Source organism: Scophthalmus maximus, chromosome 8 (assembly GCF_022379125.1).
Source record: "Scophthalmus maximus strain ysfricsl-2021 chromosome 8, ASM2237912v1, whole genome shotgun sequence".
NCBI lineage: Eukaryota > Metazoa > Chordata > Actinopteri > Pleuronectiformes > Scophthalmidae > Scophthalmus > Scophthalmus maximus.
This window is the reverse complement of record NC_061522.1, coordinates 25,637,261-25,661,045: the sequence shown is the minus strand read 5'-3', so window position 1 is coordinate 25,661,045 and position 23,785 is coordinate 25,637,261. Positions and strand designations below refer to the sequence as shown.

The following is a 23,785-nucleotide window of genomic DNA, read 5'->3' as shown; positions in this document are numbered from 1 at the left end:
GCAGTTGTGACTGCGCCGCCGTATGTGTCTCTCGGCATTACGTTTGGTCGGGAGCTGCGGCGGATTGAACAGCTCTCTCTCCGTGAATGGATTCCTCTGCTTCAGATCGCATGTGCTGATAATCCATAATGCAGTTGATCTATCAAGGATCCTCATGAGGACGGCGAGCAGCAGGGTGAGTTAAAACGCGGACACAAATAGCTTGATTCTGTTTTGGGATAACTTGCAAAGTGGCGTGCAGTAAAGCCAAGAGTAGGCAGGTTAAACCAGCTTAAATAGAGCGCACATATGAGCTTTGCCAATTGAATGAGTCGAAGAGGATCAGCTGAGCAGACAGATGATGTGGCTGGCGTAGAGATCTCTACTGTCAGCTGATGTGCTACATAGTGGTGGCACTTGACCTCATGGCCTGCCTGAACCAATGTTATGCTCAATTTATAAAGTCCTACCGCACCGGATAGTGTTTCTCGTATGCTGGGTTGCTGTCAGCCTTGTCAGATGGTGTTAACACCATACCGTCAGTGGTTTCAGTGCTTTAACTGTGCTCATTTCCATGACTCAGTAAACACTTGACTATGGAGATGAGAGTATCGAGACAGCCCACAGAAATGCAATTTCTGATCAGGTTATAGTAACTGCTTGTGCCAAATCATTTTGAAAGCCAAACAGACAATTGTAAAAGTCAAACATTCAAACAACTGACCAAAAGTTGACCAACGTTTTGACCCCTAACATCAAGTGTGAGGGCTGGCGCTGCTGTTGTGTTCCAGCCAATGTCTTACTCTCCTTTCAGCATTAACAAAACATATCCCTCCCTGTTTTCCTAGCCCCAAAAAGTTTGTACGGTCGCTTAAAGACTGGTGATATCGCTATTAATCAGTATAGTTAACTCCTGTGGGACAAAGTTACACAACACACATATTACATGAGGGTTGTGTAACTTTGTCCCACAGCAGTTTACAACTGCTTGAAAAAAAAGATTACCCCCAAAGTCGCTGTACACACGTGTAGTAATTAGGGATGGGAAGTTTAACCGATTCGTATGGATACACGAACACTCCCGGGTAAAATGCGAGTGCATCGATAGAGCAGCTGTGAATCTATGCAATTTTGTAAAGAAATCGAGATGCATCGGTTATTAAATGTTTACATCTGTAAAATCTGATCCAGTAGATTATTAATATTTTATTTGTTTAGAATTATGACCGACCCAGTAATTTGATATTTTTATTCCTCCCTAATAGGACCTACATCACGTTAAAGTGTGTCGCAGTTGTTCATAACAAACATGTTGGAGGCTGAGCAGATATACTCACCTGTGAACTGAAAATCAAAAGTTTGGGAACACTGGGTTTCACAAGAGAGATGGTAACATTGACAAGTCTGATGCAGTTTGGAAAATGTGCCAAACTGCTGTTAAGTACACAGGCATTACAACTAAACTCATAAGTCATCGCAATCAATGACACGGAGCTACCATGTCAGTAAATTGGCATCCCCCAACTCGGGTTCAGATTTATTAACAACTACTACCCCCAAGAGTGGTGACGGTGAGCCAAGTATTGCAAGTTTTTCCCATGCCCCACTGGCTGACAGGTCCACTTGTTCAAAGACAATGACTGAGGCTGTAGTCTTCTTTATTTGTTAAGATCCAGCTGTACATTGTTTCAGAGAACGAAGGCTTCAAACGCCTCCTCCATGTTATTTGTTGTATATAATATAGAAATTGGTTTCTACTTGCTGCTTTTATTGTTAAATTGTAATAAAGGTGTGAACTGTAAACTTGCACTGTGTTGAATCACATTGCGTTGAATCGCATTGCATCGTGATTGGGGTGTGAATTGTATCAGTAGTTGGTGCATATGTGTCTGTAATGCTTCGGATCGTTAGGACACGATACAAGATGCATGTCATATCGGCCTTACACCAGAGATTCCCAATCCTAGTTGGGATGTATATATTTATATATCCTTTTTGGACTTCTACAACCTGCCAAGAAAAATTTACTTCCTCTGTACACGCACGCACGCACGCACGCACACACAAACACACACACATTGTGTGGACAAAAAATTCTGGTGGCTGAAACAAAGCGTTTGGGAAACTGTTGACACAAACAGCAGGCAGTGTGTTTGCAGATAGACAAACTGTTGTGATAGAGTCTGGTGAAAGACAGTGTGGTCTTAATTAGGGCTGCAGTGGCAGACATACACACTGAGCAGACACGAAAGAGGCGCTGAGTTGGAAAGGAGAAGAGTTAAAGAAAAAGGAAGGAGGGAGGAAAAGATAAGGAGAGATATTTTAGGTAAAAAACTGGTGAGGGAATAGTGTGCTCTATCACTTTACCTAATGTGAAACGTGTTTTTTACTGCTTACGTATGCTGGATGATTTATAGGTGTGGAAATCTCTTAATGCATTGTGCGTTTGTATGTGTGGGCGTGTGTGCGTGTGTGTGCGTGCGTGTGTTTGAGCGTGTTGGATTGTGGAGAGAACATTTCTTTGCAGAGGAAACAGTTTCACTTTGATGTCAAACAGATCATCTGTGTGTGTAACAAGCAGAGTGTATGCTCCTTGTGCACCCGGGGCCACTCAGTTGGGTGCAAGTCATTTTTGAACAAGGTGCAAAAACCAGCAAAGACACTTGCACCTCACTTTGTGGCAGGTGTAAAACAGGGCCAAAAGTGATGCAGTGTAAACACAGTATAAGTATGAATACTTACTCAGACAGGGCTCTCCTGATGATGCTGTGAACTTGCTTGTAGATGTCCAGTTTGGACAGGCAGCGGCACTGGGTGTGGTTGGCCACACTGATGGTCACTGGCCTGGTGCCTTGTGTGATTGGCACCGTGATCTCAAACAGCTGCAGAAAGTGCAAAAAAGTGAGTATAAATAAGAAAAAATAAAATTTGTGGTTTAAAAAAATAATAATTTAGGAGACTCCCTTTTCATAATTTAAACGATCCTGTAAAAATCAATAGTGTGTAAAATCTGCAAAGCTCTGGGATTCAAAGAAACTAGATCTTTTTCTCAGGTTACATCTGACTTCTGTTGTTTCCTCTGTTGCTTTTTATTCTCAGTGAGCAAAGTACACTTTGCAAAAGTTTTGTCTTTTCACATTATCGAATAAAGACAAAATGTCTTTAATTGTCTACATTTCAAATTTCCTTTCAGACACTCACACTACTGTATTTAAAACTATTTAAAAAATCACAAATTCCTCTTAAAAAAAAATCATTTGTATCATCTTAAATATTATCATGTGCTGGTACATATCTGCCACTGTACCTACAGCTTGTGCTGACAAATGACAGCCTTTTTGTCCCACACTGCGCATCACTGGATCACACACTGGACAGAGACTGAAACAAAGGCGGCATTAAATTACCATGTAAAATGTGGGGTAGGTGATTTTTTTGAGAAGCACTTTCTGTCATATTACTTGAAACTCTCGTAACATAACGATAGCGATTAATACATTGAATGGTCTGACACTGAAACGAAAAAAAAGTCCCACATCGATGGCCGTGGCAGGACTGTGAAATCCAAGTCCAATCAGAAAGTTTGGTCTGAATAAAATGATTGGATGAACGTGCTTTCTTCCTGCTTGCGTGCACTCCGCTTCTGTGCCACACATTGGGGTGGGTGACCAGTCTCAAACAAGCAAACAAACAGAGCAGAGGCTACAGCTCACTAAAGCTACACTAAACTAAAGAAGAAAAGAGTTGCAGAACGGCAGGGAAGTGCCTGCAACAGCTTCCGGTCGCAACATAAAGACAGCAGTAGAGACGGCTACGGACAAAAAAAAGGTTGGATACTACAAGGTGTAAAACCAGAGTAAACATCAGTGTGGCACTTCAACGCTGGTGTCAACTCAGGGAGGAGAAGAGGGTCAAAGTTAATTACTAGCTTTTTTTGGGGGTGAAAGCGGTTATTTTCTTGAACTGTGTAACTAACACAACTGTTAGATAGCGCCAAGTTAGCTTCGCTGTAGGACACTAGGTAAGCTATCTAATGCTACGTTAGCTTGTGTGTATCTACAGCTAACGCTGACTGTGTGTTTGCTGGGTGTCTTCACTGTAGTTGTGAGCAAATGTTGCTTGATTATTTATCTATATTAGCTTTCAAAGGGACAGCGTTACGTTTGTGTGTGGAGCGGGCGGTGTGAGAATGCCCGGTGTGCGTGGCTAGAGGCTTGAAGTAGCAGTTGATATGCATGTTGCAGTCTGTGTGCAATGATAAATCCCGCAACGCCTCAAGTTCCATCAAGAAGTCACCGTGTGGTTTTCATAACGCTGCTTCGGCCCTAGAGAAACCGTCTCCCTGCGCCCTGTCAACAATCTGGACGACAGGCAGGAAATGAAATGAAAAACACTGTTCAATGTATGGTAATATGAACATTTCACTAAGTTGACATCCTTTCTCTTATACCAGGTAGGGCAAGTTGTACATGAAAAAGTCCAGGACTTGAAGGTTATACACAATGAAGGTTGTCTGCCACGGACCAGAGCACTGAGACCAGACGATCCCTGTCAACATGGGGTTCTGTCAGGTGTCCCTACCCTAACCACCCAGGAGCTAGAGAAGCAAGTCAGCAAAGGACCAGGTGAGTCAGCTTATGATACTGTAGGTTGAGCATAAAGTGGTAACATACTTATGTACAAAAGCTACTAAATCCATATGGCAAAGTTGTAAAAAAAAAGGCCAAAGTGTAAACATTTTTGCCAGGTGTTTGTTTGTTTTTTACAGATTATTACTTGTTATGATCTACAATATTTATTTAAACAAAGTCATAACACATCCATATTCGACGACAGCACATCCTGACCTGTCAGCAGACAGACCTGCTTTGACACTAAAGAGCTAGGAAATCCTGTGCAGACACAGTTCTATGTTGTTTTTGCTAATATTATAATATATATATATATTTGTTATATTGTATGATGTTCCAAAAAAATAAACAGGTGTCATGAGACATTGTGTTCTCATTATGTGTGCAGCTTGTAAAGAGTTAAATGTAATGTTTGAATTGTTTATGCTGTGAGTATGAGGAAAAGGCCTTGAACGTTTTGATTTGATGATTTTAATTTGAATATTTTAGAGCAGCTTATGTAGAACATGAATAAATAAATAAACATTGGTATTGCAACATCCATATTTGGCAGCCTGGACACACGGGAGTCATAAAGTTGCCCACAGCACTTTCTTTCCATGTCTGTAGGCAGTTCTGGCAGACACAAGTAGGTTGACCTGCACCGGGACGGCCCGGTGGAGAAGCATCTGCTGATGTCAGGTGTAGTAAAACAGCTCAGTCCTCGAATTCTGGCGTGTACATGAGTAGATATTAGATTAGATACATGATAAATGATTCGATATATTGAACTGAGTCTGGAGTAAGCTCGTAGTCTGAGCCAACAACACTCTCATCGTGGAAGCTCTGACGTGCTTAATAACATGTTATGAGTCCTATCCTACCTCTGCAGCAAGTATTCTGTCATGCAAAATTGTCTGCCTTTGCTCCCACACTTGGTAGGCCACATATTTCACGCAAACATTTCCCATTGTTCAAGTTTTGCAAGGGCGAGTATTAAGTCATCAGTTTGTTCGGCCGCCGCCAGGAAAAATGTTTGTCAACTAGCAGCTGTCTGTCACTCACTGCAGCTAATTTTCTTCTTTATAAACTGCAGCACCTTGGTCAGTAAGACACAAGCCGTTTCTGTCATGGTTCTTTCACTACGTCACAGAAGTGGGATCCAAACCCTACGTTGCACAGCACCGTACTCACTGGGTAAAGCTGCCCTCTAGATTTAATCAGGTTTTCAAGGCTTTGCTAGATTTAAAGTCCATAATTTCTTATCTTCTCGACATGCTGATTAACAAGTCTGGCTGCTCTGTTCAAATCAAAAAACACCAGTGAGGCGTCATCAAATAGCCTCATACTTTCCCAAGTTCTACTCCTCCCTTGCACCGGCTGCATTTTATCCCATCGTTTGTACGTCACGTGGGCAAAAGTCTGGCAACGCTAACTTATATAGGCAGCGCGTCATCAAAGCAGTAGTAAGCATTACTAATAATGGCCAGTTTCAAAAATCCTGCTAATCATGAGATGCATTACTGTGCCATCAACCATGCAATATTGCTCTATCACAGCTGCTTTGTGCAGGCCATAGCTTGTTATTTCTCCCTATCCCACTTTTTTCAGGCTTTTATCCAGAAGCCTCTGTTGCCCTCAACAAGTCCTCCTCCTAATCACTGTCCTGTATTAAGTTCAGCTTTCCTGCAGTCATTTTAAGAATCTGTCAGGTTTTATGAGTAAAGGCTCGTCTGCTGCCTCTGAAACTTATGAGGGCAGAGGACGCTGGCAGTGACTTTTGCCGCTTCTCCCTCTGAAACCAATTTATTTCTCTCTTGTGTCTCTCTCTACGCCCTAGAAACCTACTTTGCTACCTAGTCATATTGTCTGATATCTAATCTGTAGCTTTTTTCAAGTTTTTGAACAGATTTTTACGGATGTTTGTAGTTGCTGGAAATTTCCTCCTACAGAATCGGCCTGCACTTGAGCCGTTTCACAGATTGTCTCTCACACATTTGAAATACGAGTCTGGGCACATCTGTCACCAGACCTTCTACTACTGCCTGCTGGGTCCTGCAGTTTTGCCCTCATTCACCGACACCAGTACCAATACCGGCTCCTTCCCGGACAACACTATACTGCCCGGTTAGCCCTCGTCGGCTTGGCACGGTGACACAACCTGGCTTAGAGAACAGCCTCTTGCTAGCCGGCCGGATAATTCTCCTCCCTGCTGATAGCGGGCCACTGCATACCCCTGGCTCCCTGCTACTGTGAGGCATATCCCCGGACAGCCTCTCACCCGTCTTGGTGCGGTTAAACCCTGCTGCCTGGGAACATAGCCAGAACTCAGCGAGCGATCGGCTGCTAACAGTAGCCACTACGTTAGCAACTATCTCTCCCCCAAAATATATCAGCCAAACTCTCCACTCAGTCCAGATCACCTGCCATGCTGTGTGTCTGACTCAGATCCCATCTTTAGTCTTGGGCAAGGGGCCAACTCTGAGGCTGAGAATGAAGCCTATAGTTCACTAGATGCCCGCTTGAGGCTGGCTGCAAAAAGGAGCAAATCCCCATCGAGCCCCATGTTTAAATGCTCAACTTTACAGCAGAATTAAACATGTTTACAGCCTGGTTCAATAAACAGTTTTGGTCCCAATGGCTAATCCCCCCTTTTGTGACAACTCTGGGGTGGGTGAATTTTTTCATTACTTGCCCATTTATATTATATTACTGTTTGAAATTCTGCATAATTAGGGTAATGGTCTATTTAATTGACAGCCGGGGCTCGCTCGGCTCAGCGGCTGCCGGAGGTGGAGGTTCGCCGAAAAAAACAACAACAACGAAACTATAAATCCACTAATACTTACCACATATAACTGCTCGTAAATTATATTTGCATTAACTTATAAGAATTAAAATATAATGGTGAAAACTACAACCATTATACATTATAAAAAATTGGAGGCATTTTTAAGATAGTGTAGTATAATTTTAGTAACATAAATCGTATTTTCATGTCTTTTCTACCACTTGTAACGTTGTCTGGGACGACCGACTGTTACCACTCCCAAACCGTGTGCAGCATCAGGGCCACGGCGCCAGCGAGCCCGCGAGCCCCGGCTAGCATCGGAAGGTAGCATTTAGCCTAGCTTCTGAGCCTAGTTCCTTAGCCTCAGCTAACAGGGCAGCTTCGCGGTAGGTGGGTGTGTTTCAGTGGTCTGCATTCGGCACACCCACTCTCAACCTCTTTGTCCATATTTGGATTAGACGGGTAAGGGAGGAGTCGTGCCCTGCCAACATGGCGACGGCTGAGCCGCTAGGGAACTGCCCACTTTGGGCTTCAAACCGGCCTGCACAAACCAATGGGTGACGTCACGGACGCTACGTCCATGTTATATACAGTCTATGGTTTTGTGCTATAAACTTTGCATCCGTCCTGGCCCGGCGCCACACCGACATGACGGTAAAGTACTCCATCCAGCAACTTCCTAAACTTAAGAATCTAGAGCACACCAACATGTAGCTCAGCCATTAAACAAATTGAACTTCTATGCCGACCCCGCTACATCAATAGAAGCTGCCGCAGAAAGTTTGTTTATTCCCAGGCTGATGACTCCATCCACCCCATCCTCAAGCCTCAGAATTTGACTGTTACACAATCTTTAACAAATAAATCCTGTCTCATACATGATCACATCTTAGACAAAAAAAAAATATTCATGTGTCTTACTGAGACCTGGCATCAGCCAGAGGACTATTTTGCACTAAATGAAGCCTGTCCTCCTGGCTATCATTATTTGGAGAAAGACCGCCGCACTGGACGCGGTGGTGGCTTAGCTGTGATACACCACTGTGACTTGAAACTCAGCCCTCTGTCTCTGCCTGAACTGTCCTCCTTTGAATGCATTGATTTAAAATGCAAACCCCCCTCACCAATGACTATTCACTGGTGGTCTCAGCTTTCATCCCAGAGATAATTGAACTTCTTACCTCACTCTGTACCACATCTTCAAATATTATCATACTCTGAGATTTGAACTTTCACGTTGACACCCCTCCTGCCACCCTGCAGCTGAACTTCTTCAATTATTGGACTGTCTCAACCTCAAACAGCATGTCGATGTCCCCACACACAACAGATGGCACACGCTCGACCTGGACATTACTGACACTGCCACCATCAAAAATCTGCTGGTGTACGATCTGGGAGTGTCGGATCACAAAGCCATTTCAATGGAGTTGAAATCATCTCACCACACCAAGCCAAAACGCCAAATTCATTTCAGAAAACTGAAAAACATCTACCCGGGCAACATGTCTTTGGACCTCCAGCAAATCCCCACGCATATTTCACATCAGCAAATAAATCAGTGGATTTTTACAACAACAACCTGAGCAGTATCCTGGACCTCCACGCCCCTGTGAAAACACAAACAGTCACCTTCTCATGCTCAGCCCCCTGGTTCACTTCAGATCTACAGAACAAGTAAGCAGCTTGGCGTGTACTCGAGTGGCGTGTTACCCAAACTGGACTCACTGTACACAGATTGGCCTATCAAGAACACCAAAAGGCCTACTCAAAGGCACTTAGAAAAGCACGGTCACAGTTCTACTCCATCATCATCAATGAAAGTCCTGGAAACTCCAAGCAGCTTCTCTCTACCATAAATCATCTCCTCAAGCCACAAACTCTCTCACACACCAATACCAAAGAAGAGCAGTGCAATAACGTCATCATCTTCTTCAGGAAAAAAGTCGGCACCATCCGCTCTCTTCTCTCCAGCTTCCCTCCTCTGTCTGTCCATACTGCCGACCCACTTCCTGAGATTTTCCAGCCTCTCTGCTGCTTCCCCAAGATCTCTCAGCGAGAGGTTGAGGACATCATCCGCAGGATGAAACCCTCCACCTGTACCCTGGACCCTTTTCCTACAGCCCTGGTAAAATCCAACATATGCACTCTAAGTCCCCTAATCCCCCAAGTCATCAACCACTCACATATGTTCTGTCTTCTCTCAAAACTACTGTCATCAGTACCCTCCTCAAAAAATCCACCTTAGACCCAAAAATCCTCGCCAACTACAGGCTCATTTCCAACCTCACATTTCTGTCCAAACTGCATCTTCAGGATCACCTAAATTCTCTATTCCCTATTTGAGAAGTTCCAGTCCGGCTTCTGTTCCGCCCACAGCACGGAAACAGCCCTGGTCAGGGTCAAACGACCTGCTGATGGCGGCTGACACTGGATCACCATCGCTCCTCATTCTTCTGGATCTGTCTGCAGCTTGCGACACGGTTGACCATAATATCCCCCTGAGCTGGTTCCAGTCCTTCATGTCTGGAAGAACAGAATATGTCTCCTTGGGAGAGGCAAAAAAGCAAACACTCATTGTCACCTGAGGAGTCCCCCAAGGGTCGGTTCTCTGCCCCACTCTGTTCCCCCTTTACACTATTCCCCTTGGCCGCATCATCAGCCAGCATGGAATATCATTCCATTGCTACGCTGATGACACACAGCTCTATCTCATCTGCAGCCTCACTGTCATTGTCTTCATCATCACTGGGCTCCTGCCTTGAGGAGATAAATGTGTGGATGACAGAAAACTTCCTACAGCTTAATAGTTACAAAACAGAGGCTATTTTAGTTGGCACACCGCACCAGGTCCAGTCATCCCCCATAACCCACATCACCTTTTCTGGTCAAAATATACCCCTAACATCAACAATCACCAACCTGGGTGTAAGATTTGACCCTCATCTTACATTTGACACCAACATTAAACATCTGTGCAAGACCTCCTTCTATCACCTCAGGAACATTGCCAAACTTCGTCCAACACTCTCTGTCAGATGCCGAAAAATTTGTCCACGCCTTTGTCTCCTCAAGGCTGGACGACTGCAACTCTCTCCTCATTGGCACACCTCTCCTCATTGGGACACCACTCTGAGATTGCTTTTAGCAATGAAAATATGGGTTTTCTATGGGTTTTTAAGATGAGGGAAATTTACCATGGCTTCAAAATGCATTTGTTCCAACCAGAGATGTTCCATTTTCTGATTTAACCTTCCACCCAAAATTCTTTTGTCTTTTACTTAAACATTCTAAAGTCGGCGGAGCTCGTCCAGTAATCATAACTCGTTCTGATAGACAATTTTGTCGTTCTAAATTCATGCTCAAGTATCTTAAGAGCAGGCATCCTCGGGCCCGAGTGCTCCGCTTTTCCTGACCTCAGATAATAATCCCATGTCCAAGTCCTGGTTTAGCCATCATTTAGAGCAGACTCTCTTAAAGCGTAGTGTTTTCCCCAAGCATTATTCAGGTCATTCATTTAAAATAGGTTCAGCAACCTCCAGAGCTTTGCAAGGCTTATCCACAGCGTCCCTTCAACAACTGGGCCGCCTCTGCCTATGCTTCCTACATTTGCCGATGCTGCCACGATCGTCACAGCATAAAAAAAAATAATTAAATAAAAAAACAGCTACAAAATTTGGGAATCTAAGTAAAGTAATATGTAATAATAATAATAATGTAGTAATAAGTGCTGCTACACTTTGTGCTGCTGGGTCGATCCTGAGTTTTTTCTGCCAGGGGAAATCATTTCCCAATGTAGGAGATGTAGACCATTTCAAAACTGGCCTTGTATTTTCATGTGGCACTGATAAAGATCTTACATAAGACTGTTATACAGAAGAGAAGAGAAAACTAGAGAGCCACTTCATTCTTTCAATCACAGGGCTTTGAACAATCTGAATAGAAAGTAATTAGTTTCAATGACTCCTATCAAAGAACCTCAACCATCTTAAACTCTCTCTCTCCATCTCATCTAATGCGGATTAAAATAATTTAATCTGGCCTCAGTGTTTGTGACCTGGTGGAGTGTTCACCATGCATAACACACACACACACATACACACATACACACAGACACACACACACGCACACACACACACACACACACACACAAACACACACACACAGAAGCTCTTTAAGATCTGTTCAGTTTAAACCCTGAAATCCCCTAGGTTTAAACAGAACATTTTCCACCAAAGCATGGAACCCACAAAGTACAAAGTTTTAACAGAGTTAAATCCCTTTACAGCTGCAGAGCAGTGCTGTCTTCTGTACTCATCATCTCATTTTTTTTTCAATGTATACATATTTGTGTTCACCAGTATAAGCTGCCAGTTTTTTCAAACAATTATGTTTGTGACATTTTGGACTGTGGGTGATTTTTTTAAAGTGTACAAAATGAAATCCATGGTGCCTGTTTTAGTTTTGATTCTTTTTTTTTTTTTGCACAAATAGAATTGTTGGCTTGATGATGGGTGCTAAAGGGTATATATAATAAAGAATTGCTACAGAATTCACTGTGTAGAGACCATGAGTATACTCAGCTAACTTTACTGGCATCTGCCGATTAGGTGTCAGGATATCTCATTCTGGATCGCTACACTGGAGGAAAGGACAGAGCAACTGACAATACTATTGTCGGGTCCCATTTCTAGGGTAGAATGTCTCTAATATGTTCAGCAGATGTGAGACATTAAAGGTGAAACAGGCCAACAACACAACACAGAAGAGTAACAGACAGAAAAGACCAGTGCCACACATACATCTGCAGACTGAAAATTTTGGACATTGGGTTTTGAATTACAACCTTACGCAGAAAACCACAGTGTGGCCTTAAAGATACTCATAGTCAGTCAAACAGTTAATTACAGTATACAGTTAAGCAGAACTTCTATTACCTGCTAAGAGTTTAATGCCTGCCAGCTGGCCCTGCCAATCAAATCAGCACAAGGAAACTTTGAAGATGACAAAACTAACAACAGAGTGCCTTTAAAAGAAACAGCCACATCTGACTCATCCCCTTTCCATATGCCAATTTTCTGACTAATTATTTTCAATGACATTCTAAACGTCATTTGAATTCAGCTGAGGTGTAAATTGTCCATGTCAGTTTGCCATAATTTGAATGATGTATTACACAGGCCAAGTAAATCTGTGGCAAGTAGTCTGAGATTGCAGCCAAAAACAGCAGTTAAGAAAAACTAGTGTGGAGAAAGAATGTCTTGTGAAACCTCAAAAGACTGTGGCTCAGGACCCACATCCCTTGTCACTGCTGTCAGGCGAAAACCTTTCAGCTTCAACCTTGGCCCCTTTTTTTCTTACCTCAACTAAAGCTTGGCATGCTGTTTAGGGTTTAAGAAGCAAACACATTTGGAGGCTGCCCTTATAGTCTGTTATTCCTTTACCAACAGCAAAAGTATGTTCTTTCTATTTTATATATATAAAAAGGGGTGTAAGGGTTCACAAAATTCACGGTTCGGTTTGATACGACACAGTGGTGTCACGGTTCGGTATGTTTTTTCGATACAATTTTTTTTTAAACTAACAATAAATTGCTACCTTTTTTTTACCTTAAACAATGATGGAGCTACACTTGACCCATCTTTTGGGGTGACGTCTTAGCACTATTTTACACTATTTTCAAGTTTTTTCAAGATGAGAATGTCCACATTTTTTCGTACACAGCACAGATCTGCTTGATGTGAAAATATCACCTGCAGTGTAAAATACTGTACCTTCTCACTGGGGACAGGCATTCACAGCAAAGTAACAGTGTAACTGTGTAAGGCAATGTGCTGCTACTGGTAGCTTTGGACGTGCAGCCGTCTGCGGTCAGAGCGACAGCGGGTGCTGCGGACTGTTGGCTCTCTGTTTGGACTTCTTTTTTGTCATACAAAGCAGGAATCCGCAGTTATAAATGCACCAATCGCCGCCGTTATTTATTTTTCCCTCTTTGAATCAGTTGGGAATGGCTACCTAAATGCTGTGGGGATAGTTTGTAGTGTGTGTGTTGCTTCTGTCTAATTCAACCTAATGACACGCTGGGCTAATGTCGGCGTAAATGAGTTGACAAGTCTGAAGCAGACCCACTGCTTTTGTAGCAGATGCGACATACCGTTGTTTTAATAGCAATACTAGCCATATTGCAACGAGCTAGCTTAGCGTAACCTGCCTCCCGGCTGCCTTACTGGAGTGCAATGTTTTGCTTTGGGGAGGGGAGGAGCAGATAGCACGCTGCCTGTTAGGTAGTGTGGGCTACCTTGTTGAGTGCAGTGGCTCTGAGAACATTATATTTCACACAATTTAAGCTGTATTTAGGATTACAACAAATCGTTTGTTTTGTAACGTTTGAGGAACCGCAAGCCCCATACGACCGGTTTAATACAAATAAGTGTATCGTTACACCCTTAATATATATATCAGTGGGTTACACCGCTGACTTTGGTACAGGAGGTCAGGGGAGGTTTGATTCCCAGTCAGGGCGTCCAGTGTGGGACCTTAGGCAAGGCCCTTGATGTTACCTGCCTACCTCTGATATGAGTGTAACTGAAAATAAGAGATTCAAACTGTCTCGGAAGTCACCTTGTTGAACAAGGTCAGGTCAGGTGTTAGGGAATCAGGGCAACCTGATGAGAAGGGGCTACTGGAACAAGACAGTCATGACTGGACGGCAACATAGCAGATGTTCAGTACAGCTACAAATACCTTGATATCCGGCAGGCAAATGGAAAAGATGAAGAGGCCTCAAGGAAGTCATTTACCATAAACCTTTACAGTATCAACACATACGCCCTGACCATCATCAGATACACTGCTGGTATAATAACCTGGCCAAAGGAGGAGATAGAACCCACCGAAGTCCAGCACCCTGTGGCTATACGCTAAGCGGAAGCAGTGTTGCCAAGTCCTTAGTAAGGAAATTAAATATTGGCTGTCCTAAAAATCACTTGAAGTCGCTAAATGACAGCATCACCTAATTTGCATAAATGGCCATGAGCATGTAATTGTAATAGATGCTGTAGGAGAGAGGAATAAGGTTGTGGGAGAGACAAAAAGTGAGTAAAAAACACGCAAAATATGTTTAGAACTACAAATTAACTTTGTTCTGTGGATTCTTGTTTTTTTTAATGTCCCTGTAAATGCAGTGATTTATTTTAGTGCAGTGATTTTTCACACGTGCGATTCATTTGCAGTCTGGACGCTGAGGGGTGAACGCACGAGGACTGAGACTGGGCCGCCTGTGAATGCTTTGGGACGGGGGAGGGGCCCACGGCAGCACCCGCTGCTCATTGAGAAGAGTAAGAACGATACGTGCTTTTACGTCAGAGTCTCCAAAAGTCTCCAATAACAATAGAAATAGTCGCTAGATTTGTCCCTTGGCCCTTTTTTTTTTTTTTTAAGAAGTCGCTAGAGGGGCTGAATACTCGTAAAAATAGCGACATAGTCTCTAAGTTGGCAACACTGAGTGGAAGGAGGGAGGCAGAGCCCCAAGTGAATACCTTAGGCAGCTGAATCCCGATAAGGAGGAATAGGAGGAGGAACCACCATGGAAGGAGAAGCCCCTGCTCGGCATGTACCAACAGTGGCTGATATTGAGAAATCCTCCCAGTGCCTGGAAAATGCAAGTCTCAAAGAGGTATTAATAATGGAGCACAATTCCAGGTGCTGAGAACAAGATTGATAGAGGCTGGGGTCTACAACACCAGACAGAACCCCAGATGCAGGCTGTGATGATGTTTATGACAATACATATCTGAGATAAATTTGGTGATAGTTGGATCATAGTCAGACAAAAGGGCCAAAAAATTCACTCACTAGTAAACTTGATAAATCCCTGTGCTTATTTACATGATATTTTTAAGGCAGACTTTAAATCTTTGAAAATATTTTGAGTGGTTCCAGGGGTGATTCTAGGATCAGAGCTTTAAGGGTGCACCCAATGATCCCAAAAATGTGTCCTTTTAACCCCCCCCCCCCCCCCCAAACCTGTAAATTTTAATGTAATTTTGGACTATCAAGATACACATACAGACAGTAACACCTTGGCTAAATCCATCAAACTGGTGAACTTTGATAGCAAATTATGAGGCAAGAACTTGTAAACAATTGTGTGCTGTAACCTTACAATCTGTATGTGTTGTATGAACACTGAACCCTACCCACATACAACTACAAAAAAGGGGGGAAAATAAAATAATAACAGCACAGAACGATTAACTAAAATTAACAAAAATAATTAAAATTACATAAATATTTTGGTACCTGCAGGAATTTGAAGAAAAGTAGCAATTTGTATAAAGTTATGAACAGATTATTTCCTGAGGATATTGCAATTTTTCAGGTAATTTTCCTCATACTTCAATCAGCTCAATTACTGTAGGTCATGTTTTACCGTTCCAAAAAGAAAACTGCAACCAGCCACACCACAGGCCAAACATACATGTTGAGAATGGCCACTACCCTAGTAATGTTAAAAAGAAAACAGCGGAGCTCTCCACTTTCCTCAGTCTGTTATGTGCGCTTATGAACGTGAGCGCACGTACAACGTGAGGCGCAGTGCGGGGCTGAGTGACAGACTGAGCTGTTCTGCCTAAAGGCAGGGTAGGCGATTTTGAAAACACCAGCGAAACAACAGTCAAAGTCCCACCACTTCATTTAGACCTCTGTCCAAAGCCACTCCCCATACAACACATGAATGCGCACTGCCAGATTGCATCGGAGGAGGAAGCCGCAAGCGGAGCACAACATTGCTCATTCACAAGTATGAACACACCTAAACATTATCATAATAAACCTAAACAAAGATCATGGCTATTGTTAGTGGGAACCTTTGTCAAGCTAAGATGTGAGCGTTGGGAAATTTCATTGAAAATGTTGTTCTGGTGCAGTATCTTGTTGCTGGCTAGCTAGCAACAGGCTGCTGCAGGCAAAGCTAAAACAAGGTTAGCGATACCACACAGCCAATGTTTGATTTGAGTTTGTATTTTTAAACTTCAGCGCATTTCAGCCATATTGTATGACGATGAAACAGCTGCAGCACCCTCATAGCTTTCTGCCCTTTTTCTGTTACTATCTGTGATACAATGAAGAAGGTGAATTTTGTTTAGGACTCATAACATGCTTAGCATATCAGAGCTTCCACGATGAGAGCGTTGTTGGCTCAGACTATAAGAGTACTCCAGACTCTGTTCAATATATCTAATCGTTTATCATGTATATTATCATGTCTGTTGCTTTACAGGCCAGAATTCGAGGACTGAGCTTGGGGCAGTGACATAAGCCTGCTGCTTCACTTACTTCACCTCACATCAACAGATGCTCCTCCACCAAGCCATCCCGTTGCAGGTCAACCTACTTGTGTTTGCCAGAACTGCCCACAGACCTGGAAACAAAGTGCTGTGGGCAACTTAATGACTCCTGTGTCCAGGCTGACACATATGGAGGTTTACATTTTACAGATACATTTTGATGGATGGACAATATACAGGTTTCATCCCTAGTAGAGTGAAGGGAGTAAAGTATTTTGTGCAATATCAATGTTTATTTATTTACTATTTATGTTCTGCATAACCTGCTCTTAATTGTTTGAATAAATATCATTAAAATGTTCAAGGCCATTTCCTTATACTCACAGCATGAACAATCCAAACATAAAATTTTCATCTTTACAAGCTGCAAAAATAATGAGAACAAATTGGTCATCTCACCTGTTTATTTCATATCATATATATATATATATATATATATACATATATATATATATATATATATATATATATATATATATATTATAATATTAGCATAAACAAAAAAGGAAACGGTGTCTGCACAGGGTTTACTACTCTTTAGTATAAAGGACACTGAGACTTCTTGATGGAACTTGAGGCGTTGCGACATTTATTATTGCATACAGACTGCAACATGCACATTAACTGCTACTACAAGCCTCTAGCCATGCACACCGGCATTCTCACTCTGGCCGCTCCACAAACACAGACGTAACGCTTCATCCCATCCAAAGCTAATATAGATAAACAATCAAATGACATTTGCTCACAACTACAGTGAAGAGACCCAGCAAACACACAAGCAAACTTTGCATTAGCTAATTTACTAGTGTCATGACAGCAAAGCTAACTTGGCGCTGGTTGATACATACACAAGCTATCTAAAAGTTGGTTACACAGTTCAAGAAAATTAACCAGTTTCACCCAAAACAAAGCAGATAATTACCTGTCACTCCCTTCTCATCCCTGAGTTGATGCCAGCGTTGAAGAGCCACACTGATGTTTACTCTTTTTACTCCTTGTAGTATCCAACCTCTTTTTGTCCTCAGCCATCTCAGATGCTGTATTTTTTGTTGCGACCGGAAGCTGTTGTTGGCACTTTCTCTGCTGTTCTACAACTCTTTTCTTCTTTAGTTCATCTCGTCTGCTGTAGCTCTGCTAGCTGTAGCTCTGTAGCTATAGCCTCTTCTTCGTTTGTTTGCCTTGTAGGAGACTGGTCACGCGCCTCAATGTGTGGCGCACAATCAGAGTGCAGGCAAGCAGAGAGAGAGAAGGTTCCTCCAATCATTTTCATTTGACCGAACTTTCTGATTGGACTCGGTTTTTACGTACCTGCTTCGGCCATAGATTAGCTATTTTTTCCGTTTGAATGTCAGATCATTTAATGTATTTATCACTATCAGTCTATTACGAGAGTTTCAAGTAATATGACAGAAAGTGCTTCTCCTACCCTACCTTGAAGTAACGCTGCAAAAACACACAAATACACGTCTAGTCGTGTCTTTGCATTGACTTGTGACATGTAATCTGCGCAAATAATGTTCGTCGCGTTTTGTGTGAACGCACCTTTAGAGATCTTTTATTTTGCTATGAGAAATGTCAAAATATTTTCGGTTTGTTATGAATCTATGGTGCAACAATTAGTCTATGGCAATGGGAAACACTGCATAAGATTGGCACAACGGCTAGCTTCTCTCAATCCAATTCAAACAGTGGAGAGTGGTTGATTGACAACCTAACATTAGCTAGCTAGAAAAAAACATCTGAAAGCTAACTTAAAGAGTGATCTGTGATTCAGACTCCTGATGATTATAATGTGTTGGTATTGAGTGGTAAAAGTAAAGAATGTGTAACACATCGTTGTTAAACTACTCACTGGAACCACTGCACCACAGGCAGTCAAACTACACGCACTGTGTGTGTGTTTCGCGCTGGCTACTGCAGGGCTTCAGGAGAGCGGGCAGTGGGCGTACGGTTGCCAATGTATTGGTAAATTTGATACCTTATATGCACATAGCTATGTATTCTGCTCAATCAACCAGACTGGAAAAGTACCAGACGGCATGTACCTTTTCACCTCCTGACCTCTGCTTGTAGGTCTGTACATCTTGATCTAGACAGCTGTCATCTGAAATTTCCGTTTCCCGCGCAACCGTGCAGCACTGAAAAAACTTTAGTCCAGGCCCACCTGCTGTGTGGGCCTCACCACAGTCTCACCTTGTGTATAAATTGGACCGAGGGGCGAAACCCACCATCTTCGGCGGGAGACGACCGGTCCCGCCCAACATCAGGGACCACGTGACACTGAGGCTCGCGGACAGGACGCACCAGTGCCGTGTCCAGACCAAGACCGCGATCAGCAACATATCCTTCCTGTCTCACTCCTTGACCAAGATGGCAGCCGAGCCCACCTGCTCGGATGGGCGAGTGAGCTCCTTACGGCCGCTGTTTGCAGTGCTCGCATCACAGCTTGGCAGCAACTCATCCACCTTAATGCATGGTTGCAACTCTCCTCCCCCATTCCTGACAATGTCAAGAAGGAGCTTATGGATGGTCCCATCAGCCCGGACTGGCTTTTTGGTTCCCAGTTCCATAACATCCTAGAGCAGATGCAGCACTCATCAGAGGAGGCGAAGAAATTCCGGAAGCACGTCTTCCCAACCCGGTGACCAGAGATACGGGCAGAGACGTCCCCCGGCTACCGCCGCGGCTGCCTCTGGACCCCCTGCCCCGCCTGCCACTCTTCCCTCTCAGCCTGCGTTTCACGGGCGGACGGCCCCTCGACGTGGCCTGACAAACCGGAGGTTGGCCTGCACCTGGCCCGACCCTCCGGTTGAGCCTCCGAGGAAGCAGAGCAGGAGACAGTGAATTGTTGGGGAGGTTATGGGTTTTCATTCAGCAGTAAGTGTTCGTGTGTCAAGCAACACAACGGCTCTTGTCAGAGCCAAACACGACCTTCCTTTGAAGAGCACATGTTCTGCTGACATTCAGCGTGTTCCCGAGTCTGCTGGCTCTGTTGTTCACATAATCTCCACACCATTTGTGTCGGCGGCCTCTAACCTTTCGGTTAACTGGCCGACCAGACTCATGTCACGAACACAACAGTGTTCTCCTGTCAGACATTCGGAGTTTTCTCCCTCGCACATTTCCATAAATGTGTTGTGTGATAATGAGCCCACGAGCGGTGTCTTTTTGCCTCGTGATGACAGTGCACTGGTTTCTCAACCTGCACACAATGTTTCCTCCCCTCACCCTTCGGTGTGTGCGAGTGTTACCGCTTCTCAATGCTGCAAGAGCACCCCCCTCCTGAATGGCGGCGTATTGAGACAGTGAACGCACCGTCTCCACGGCGGAGTCCAGCGGCAAGCGATCGTGCGCCGCCTTCTCCTGAGGTGTCTGCACAGCCCTTTTGGTCCGAGCCCCCCATTGGTTGCCACGGCAGAGAACATGTCGCGGGCAACAGCGGTAAGGGCTCTGGCTTGGCTCGTTGCCATGACAACAGCGGAGCGTCAGGCAAATGCAACGCCGCTTTCAGAGCGTTACTCAGAATGGCAACGCGTATGCTCCATGGACACGTGGATGGACAGGCTGATCTGCAAGGGTTACACTCTGCAGTTCGCCTTGACTCCCCCACGGTTTGACGGGATTCTGGAGATGGTTCTGTCGTCTCAGAATCAGTGGCTCGCTCTTCAGACAGAGCTGCAGGAACTTCTGCTGAAAAGTGTGATTTCCTTGGTTCCTCCGGGGCAGGAAAATCAAAGGTTTTACTCCCGTTATTTCCTGGTTCCGAACAAGACGGGCGGGTCGAGACCAATTCTGGACCTGTCACTGTTCAACAAGTCCATGGTGGAGAGACCCTTCCACATGTTGACGATAAAACAGGTGTTGGAATGCGTGCATCAGGGGGACTGGTTCACTTCCATAGAAGGGCCCCGCTGTTACGAAATCAGCATGTTCTGATTCGAACAGACAAGTAGGCAACAGCAGCTTATATAAATCGCCAGGGAGGTGTTCGCTCAGTGCAGCTGTTGAACATAGCCAGGCAGAGTCTTCATCCCGATCTGGTTCTCCGGATCTGGGGCAGGTTCGGCGAGGCAGAGGTGGATCTGTTCGCTGCGCGGGAAAATGCATATTGCGCTCTCTGGTTCTCACTGAGACCGAGAGACGATCCGCCGTTAGGGGTGGAGGCGTTTGCGCATCGGCCGTGGCCCAGAACGCTCCTTTATGCTTTCCCACCGGTTCCATTGATCAATCAACTCCTGAACTGAGTGCAGGAGGAGCAGCTGTCAGTGATCTTGATAGCTCCGAGCGCACGGGCGCGTCATGGTTCCCGAGTCTGCAGCGCCTGTTGGCCTGTCGGCTGTGGATGATTCCGTAGCTCGGAGACACTCTTTCCCAATCGGGGGGAGCGATCAGGAATTACCCGGTGATAGGCCAGCGTCTGTGGGTTTGGCCGCTGAACGGGACCGCTAAGTGAAGCTGGGTCTCTCTCAGGAGGTTGTGCAAACCATTCAGGGTGTGAGACCCGCATCTACTAGAGCGTCATACACTGCGAAATGGGCTGCTTTTCAGCAGTGGTGTGTGGAGAGGGATTTGGATGCCACTGCGTGTCCTCTGCCTCTCGTGCTCTCATTCCTCCAGCTCTTGGTGAACAGGGGTTTGGCTTCAAGCACAGTTTAAACATACGCTGCTGCTATTTCGTCCTGTCACGAGGGCTTCGGTGACAGGACGGTGTTTAGTCACCCTCTGTTGAAATGTTTTTTTTAAAGGTGTACGGCGGTGCCGGCCTGTGTTTCGCTTGCTCGCTCCACAGTGGGATTTGGCGCTGGTTTTACGTGCTTTGGTAAAACCCCCCTTTCAACCTCTGGATCAGGTTTCATTGAAATTCCTGTCAGCCAAGACGGCTTTGCTGTTGGCTCTGACGTCTGCAAAGAGAGTCAGTGATTCGTCTGCTCTCTCGGTGGCTTCGTCATGTCTCAGAATCCAAGGGGATGGCAGTTCTGTGACCTTGCGTCCTAACCTGGCTTTTAAGCCTAAGAGCATCACCAGGTCTTACAGATCGAGAGTGATAACGCTGGATGGATTCTTTCTACCACCACACAATTCTGAGCAGGAGGCTGCGTCTCATCTCCTCTGCCCAGTGCGTGCACTCTCCTGTTATGTTGCACGCACGGCTACACTGCGTCGTTCTCAGCGCCTGTTTGTGCACTACAGAGAGCAATCACTGGGGCAACCTCTGTCTGCTCAGCGCCTGTCACACTGGCTGTGTGAGGCTATTTCGCAGGCATATCTCTCCTCTGGGGTGGATCCCCCGGAGACTGTCAGGGCGCATTCCACCAGAGGAATTGCATCCTCTGTGGCTCTGTACGGAGGGATGGCAGTGGGGGACATCTGCACTGCAGCTCAATGGTCCTCCCCCTGCTCTTTCATCCGGTTCTATCTTCGGGACGTTTCCCGTTTTTCTATGACCCACTCTGTACTGAGTGTTTTGTCAGAGTGATTCATATGGTGATTGCTCGTGTGAACTCTCCATATTCTACTCGTTGCCGTCTGTTACAATGCATGACGTCTGCATTTCCTCACAGCGATTGTTCGTTGTTCCCAGCCTTAATCCCGATTGGGGGCAATGTGATGAGTCCATTCGTATCCTGTTCCATTCAGGAGCTTATTGGACCTGCTATGCGTCATTACGCAAGGCACAGTGGCTGGGTGCGTGGTGTGTTTATGCTTGTGGTACCGAACGGGCCCAGTGAGGCATGGACTACATCCGGCTTCGCCTTTAAAACCCACTAGCGATAGCCTTAAAGGGCGAATCCTATAGGATATAGAACGATAGTTACGTATTGTAACTCCCGATTCTATGAGTATAGGCACAGCCCTTTAAGCTATGGGCCTCACTGGCTTCTTGAATGGCTGAAGAAAAGCTATTCTTGGGAGCAGATTGACGGTCTCGGTCCAATTTATACACAAGGTGAGACCGTGGTGAGGCCCACACAGCAGGTGGGCGTGGACTAAAGTTTTTCAGTGATGCGCAGCCGCGCGAGGGGATAAACCCACTAGTGATAGCCTTAAAGGGCTGCGCCTATACTCATAGAATCTGGAGTTACAATACGTAACTATCATCCTTTGACCAAGTAGTACAATTTCGTATGATTTTGTATGAGGTAGCACGATTTTCAATCGTCTTAGGTAGCACGATCTTCATCGTGTGAGATAGGCTTTAATCTTTGATTGTGCCTAAGAAACATATCCAAGATTCACGGAGACGACTGTGTCAGAAAAGTAGTCCACATTTTTAAATAAAATGGGCGGACTAGGTAGTAGGGAGGACCCTCCTGAGGGACATATAGTCACTATCATGTCAGAAAAATACGCCCAGATTCGTTGCAATGTTTGTTTCAATGGTCAAAAGATTTTGGTTTCCCCATGGGTGGTTCCCTGAGCAGGAAAAAATTAAATCAGTTGAAAGAAATTCTCCAACGAAAGGAGAGTGAGTTAAGGAAGAAAAAGATGGTTAAAGTGAGTGTGATCTAGAGGAAATAGAGAGACACGAGATGTCTTAAAATATGGGAAACAGAATGGGAAGTTAGAGAAAGACACCAGTTGGCAAAAACGTTAACTCAGATGAAAATGACTCAGAATGACAAAACTGATAGAAAAGAAAAGAATGATGCACCATACTCTTTTAAACCTAAGTACCAGACGGCATGTACCTTTTCACCTCCTGACCTCTGCTTGTATATCTGTACATTTTGATCTAGACAGCTGTCATCTGAAAGTTTACTAAAGTGTAGTTTACTACATTTTACTCTTCGGCATACCGTTACTTTTTCTTGCTTATCAGGACTTCCCGCAAGATGCCGGTACTCATTTAGAGTCTCCGGGGAGTATTCCCCCGCGGACCCCCCTACAGGTTCTGACGTCCACCCACCATAGTCTCTCAAAACCCCATTGGAAACACTTATGGACTGCTATCTTTAACGAAATTTACCGTTATTTCTAATGTTTTTATTAATAAAGCACTTCAAACTATAATACATTTTTCAAGATTTACTACCACTGGCGCCCCACCCCTCTGA

The 23,785-nt window shown here is 44.5% G+C and overlaps 1 protein-coding gene across 1 annotated transcript in view; it reads right to left on the bottom strand.

Moving 5' to 3' along the window:
* The window catches only part of vegfc (vascular endothelial growth factor c), a 134,506-nt gene that overhangs the window by 19,131 nt on the left and 91,590 nt on the right, over nt 1–23,785 (bottom strand). Inside the window, exon 4 of the mRNA XM_035637586.2 lies at nt 2,722–2,861. Coding sequence (XP_035493479.1) covers nt 2,722–2,861 — 140 coding nt within the window. The remainder of the gene's footprint in view (nt 1–2,721; nt 2,862–23,785) is intronic.